The following is a 5,331-nucleotide window of genomic DNA, read 5'->3' as shown; positions in this document are numbered from 1 at the left end:
TATGCAAAATATTAATTTTATCGCTCGTCTTTAAATACTAAGACTCCTTTAATAATTCTTTAAATATTGAATATTGACAATTGTCGCCGCGCGGTTAATACGACACTGACCTTAATAAAGTGTGTATCAATATTTAAAGACGAGCGATAAATAAATCGTTTGCAAATCTTGAACGGCTACGAACGGATCACGAACGACTACGAACGGATCAAGAACGGCTACGAACGGGTCACGAACGGGTCACGAACGGGTCACGAACGGCTACGAACGAATCAAGAACGGGTCACGAACGGCTGGGAACGGGTCACGAACGGGTCACGAACGGCTACGAACGGGTCACGAACGGCTACGAACGGGTCAAGAACGGCTACGAACGGCTACGAACGACTACGAACGGATCAAGAACGGCTATGAACGGGTCACGAACGGGTCACGAGCGGCTACGAACGGATCAAGAAGGGGTCACGAACGGCTACGAACGGGTCAAGAACGGCTACGAACGGCTACGAACGGGTCACGAACGGATACGAACGGATCACGAACGACTACGAACGGATCAAGAACGGCTACGAATGGGTCAAGAACGGCTCAGGAACGGAAATGAGTGATAAAACAAACAGCAGCAAACGACGATCGGGAAAAACTGGCGATGCGATGAAACAACATAGTTTGGAGAGACGGCAGTTGGTGAACAAACTGCACGCGCCGGCAAGAAAAAATTTTCCCCGCACTATGACATGTCTTCGGGGAAAATTTTTTCTTGCCGTCTCTCCAAACTATGTTGTTTCATCGCTTCGCCGGTTTTTCCCGATCGTCGTTTGCTGCTGTTTGTTTTATCACTCATTTCCGTTCCTGAGCCGTTCTTGACCCGTTCTTGACCCGTTCTTGACCCGTTCGTAGCCGTTCGTGAGCCGTTCGTAGCCGTTCTTGATCCGTTCGTAGTCGTTCGTAGTCATTCGTAGCCGTTCTTGAGCCGTTCAAAGCCGTTTCTGAGTTAGCGTTACAGACTGCGATAAACGAGCGATAAACGTTAAAAATATTAAAGATACTTTTATTAATGATAATGGTATAATGATATCTTTAGATGTTAGTTCATTATTCACAAATATTCCTAAAGAGTTGGTTTTAAATGCCATTAAAAAACGTTGGACTGACATTGCTAAGAACACAAATTTCAATTTAGCTCAATTTTTACATGCAATAGAATTGATTTTAGATTCAACTAGTTTCAGCTTCATTGGTCAGTTTTATGAACAAATATTTGGCAGCCCGATGGGTTCTCTTTTATCACCTATCCTAGCAGATATTGTGATGGATGATTTGGAGACACAATGTTTAAGTTTGTTAAGTTTCACTGTCCCCATATATTATAGATATGTAGACGTTTTTGCTATATTGCCACGTACAAAAATAGATGTGATATTAATGACTTTTAATAATTACCACCAACGCTTGAATTTCACATATGAAATTGAAGTTAGTTCTTCCATTAATTTCCTAAATACAACGATCATTCGTTCTGAAAATAGACTCATTACTAATTAGTACAGGAAACCTACATGTTCTGGAAGATATATCAACTTTTTTTTCTAACCACCCTTTAAAATATAAAATTAATACTATTTATAATCTGGTTGATCATGCCATTCTACTATCCAATGACATTTGCCATCATAAAAACATTGAGATGGTGAATGATATCTTACTTAATAATTGTTTCCCTAAACACATCATCAAACGACATATACAAAAAAAAGAATTAATGTATTAAAAATCACAATAATTTTGTGATTAGATAAGATTGTGATATGAATCGTGGACAACCTGACAGAACATCTTTTATTTCATTGTCATATGCTAAAGATGTGAGTTATGATATATGTCGTGTTATGCGTGGCATGGGGTTCAACGTCTTTAAAATAACAAAAAAAAAAAAAACTAAATACATTGATTAAACGTAGTCAAGATAGTTTACATAATGATCAGAGGACTAATGTTGTATATAAATTAGATTGCAAAAATTGTAATGCGTCATATATCGGCCAAACAAAAAGGCACTTACGTACTCGAGTGAAAGAGCATTTTAACAATATAAAATTGCATGAAGCCAATCATTCCGTTATAAGTAAACATAAATTGGAATTCGGACATGAATTTGATTTGGACAAAACCTAATATATTACATAATGAGAAATATGTGAAAAAGGGAGAAATCGCGGAAATGTTATATATTAAAAAATTCAATAATACAATCAACCTACAAAAGGACACAGATAGCTTAAATAAAATCTATGACAAAATAATAAAGGTCGTTTAGCTTGGTTTCCTATTTTTATATTTCAGTCACTGACAAACTTTCATACTGATACAATGTTTCTCTCTCTCTTTAAAATTCGACAAGATGTTAATGATTTGTTTTAACTCAAATTTGTGAAGTGTTTCAATAAGAACGTATGTACTCAAAATTTTACAGCAAATCCATTTATGTATATTACTGTTTTTTTTTGTATTCAAACCGTTTTTTTTTTTAAATTAATTATTATTTCAGTTTATACTTGAAAAGGATATGTCACAACCATATGGTCGAAGCGTCGTAACTTCTATTAAATAAACAAATTTTGGCTAGTTTGGTTGATTAATTTACAACTACCCCTTTGATTATTGTACTAGCGATATAAAAACAACTTTAAAATTTTAAAATTTTTATTAATTATTTTATTATTTTAATAATTTTTAAAATTAAAAAGAGATACTCATTAGACCCATAATTCCTCCCTGACGGGTTCGGGAGAATATGATTCCTCGCCGAACAATTTTCTGAAGCAGAAGACGTCATCCCACCAGTAATCCTGTGCCCATTCCACGATCCCCTCCGCGTCGCCCCATAGCTCGGCCAATTCCCGCCGATCACACCACCGATAATTTCGTACTTGTTCCATATGCCGAAGATTAAGGTATCCGCCGATTTGGACGGATTCCTCGGTTATCTTCTGAAAATCGACAAATATATTTAGTAGATAATATTAATAAACAAATTTATTATATAATAATAAAAACTTACCGGCATTGTGAATATAAGGAACAGAGTCCTCAATAAATTTTCTAGCAGGTGGGTCTTCCAAGATATTATGTCTATTATTTCATGAAGTCCTAAGGACATTCTTGTTAAAAAAATTTGGGCTCAAAATGTCTCCCGATCCAAAAGGCATTTTGCACTGCTTTAAACTTTGTGATGAACATCGCAGAGACAGACCCTCTCTCCATAAGCTTCAGCCCCATCCCCTCAGATAAATCGTAGTAATAAATATCTGTTTATAAATTCGAGCGGTTGGACATCAGCGCTCACCGTAATGCTGTACGCCATACGCTGTTTTGTTTATACCTGCGGAAAGGACCATGAGAACGCTTAGAAGAGAGAGAGCGTGAGGCGATTACGAGAGATAGCGTGAGGCGTTCATGAGAGAGCGTGAGGTATACGAAAGAGAGAGATAGCGCGAGGCTAGGGACCGTGAGAGAGATAGCGCAAGAGAGATGTCGCACAGTGGTGCCATATACGTGAATCATGGAAAAATAATATAATTTATTAACTTTTAGAGATCGGGCTTTTTTGATGATTTTAATAGTTTTCAATTGCACACATATCAATATTGTTATATTAGAAGAAATAAAACATCAATATAGATCCGATAAAAATTAGTTATATAATATATTTTTATTTAATTAGTGATGACCAATCTAAAACGCGTGTTCAAAACAAAACAAAAAATATATATATTTTATAACAAAAGAGGTATTTTATAATATCTTTGAACTGAGCCTATTAGCCCCGGTCTCCTCTAGTCTTCTCGTTAAGCATTTATATTCAAATAAAACAAATATAAACATTTTTCCATTTTTTATTATAAATATAAATAATCGCACTAAATCGCAGTTGTAATTAATTGCATACGATAATATAGTATGATTTTAAATTTATATAAATTTCTGATTGAAGGGAAATATAGATAATGGTGAGATTTATTCAATGATCAAGATTAGTAAGGGGATTTACGATTTTATAATATTATTCTTTGCATAAAAAAAAAAAATCCGTTTTAAGAACGAAATAAATACGCTTTTATAAAGTTATTATGTCAAATTTGTGAATTCCGTACAATAATTTTCAATGTAAGATCTTCAAAAAAAAATTGTAGGAATATATGGAATAAAAGCATAAAAATTTCATATTCGATGATACTTTAAAATTTTCTTCGGAACGACTCTAATGATGTCCACAGTTTTATAAGCGTTGGACCGCTAACAATGCGAGTTCATACGATTAACAACGCCAAACTCATAAATCTCGAATCTTCAAATGTATGCATGATGATGATCGAATCGACGTTACACCGTATGTTCGATCTCGATCCATGCATTGATGTATCTTTTGATCGATTGGTTAAAATTATCGAGACAGTCGATGTTAAATTTACACAATTTTCAAATATCGCGTCCAATGTAACGAATCCTAAAGAAGTATCAAATGTAATACGCGCTAGCGACGCCTTCAATAAACATCAACTCATCGATTGTGAGCTGGCAGCTTTAGTTTTTAGTCCATAATATGTAAGAAAAAATATATAAATAAAGAGTTTTTAAAGTCTAAATTATGATGTAATTTTTGCATGCATTTCCATTCTCCATCTTTCTCTCACCCGTAAGCAGCTCTCATACATAACTTGTTGCCTGGTCCTTGCGGGGTCTGACGTCATACGGGGAAGGGGAAACGCCAGGCTAGAGACTGAGAGGTAGCGTGAGAGAGAAGAAAGAGATAGCGCATGTGAAGGAGAGAGATGTCGCGGCGAGGTACACGAAAGAGAGACAGATAGCGCGAGGTTAGGGACCGTGAGAGAGATAGCGCGAGAGAGAAGAAAGAGATAGCGCGAGGTGCATGCGAAGATTTTTTTTTTAAATAATATTTTTTTCCAATATTAATAATAATAATTCTTTTATTATAATATTTTTAATATAAATGGGAGGAAAGAGAGGAATTATTCTAAAGTAAAATATGTATTTTTATATTTAAAATAATTTTTTATTCATAAAATAGGTATGTGTAATATTTATAATCTTTTATAGCGACGTCGAAAGCATTTGATATTGTTGTGTGCTCTGAAGCATTTAGATAAACCGCCAGTTGTTCTTAAAATATCTTCATGAATTTCTATAAAATGGGCCAAATCTTTTGTTTGGGGTTTCTGTACACCGAGTTCACGATTTCGTAGAAACTGTACCACCGAAGACATGTCCTTCGATTTTTTCTGAGTCGCTGATTTTCACAACACTTGTAGA

At 35.1% G+C, this 5,331-nt stretch overlaps 1 protein-coding gene across 1 annotated transcript; it reads right to left on the bottom strand.

The window, feature by feature from the left end:
• Positions 1–2,756: 2,756 nt before the first annotated feature.
• LOC145947705 (uncharacterized) lies at positions 2,757–3,160 on the bottom strand. Its single transcript, XM_083057481.1, has 2 exons — positions 3,062–3,160; positions 2,757–2,990 (listed from the first exon to the last, which is right to left on the bottom strand). The coding sequence occupies exons 1-2, from the start codon at positions 3,158–3,160 to the stop codon at positions 2,757–2,759; spliced, it is 333 nt and encodes a 110-aa protein (XP_082913607.1).
• Between the last annotated feature and the right edge of the window lie 2,171 nt (positions 3,161–5,331).

Source organism: Prenolepis imparis, unplaced genomic scaffold (genome assembly GCF_030444845.1).
Source record: "Prenolepis imparis isolate NDT839.2.m4 unplaced genomic scaffold, iyPreImpa1.0 SCAF_123, whole genome shotgun sequence".
Lineage (NCBI taxonomy): Eukaryota > Metazoa > Arthropoda > Insecta > Hymenoptera > Formicidae > Prenolepis > Prenolepis imparis.
The sequence above is the reverse complement of the archived record's forward strand: the minus strand, read 5'-3'. Positions and strand labels throughout refer to the sequence as shown.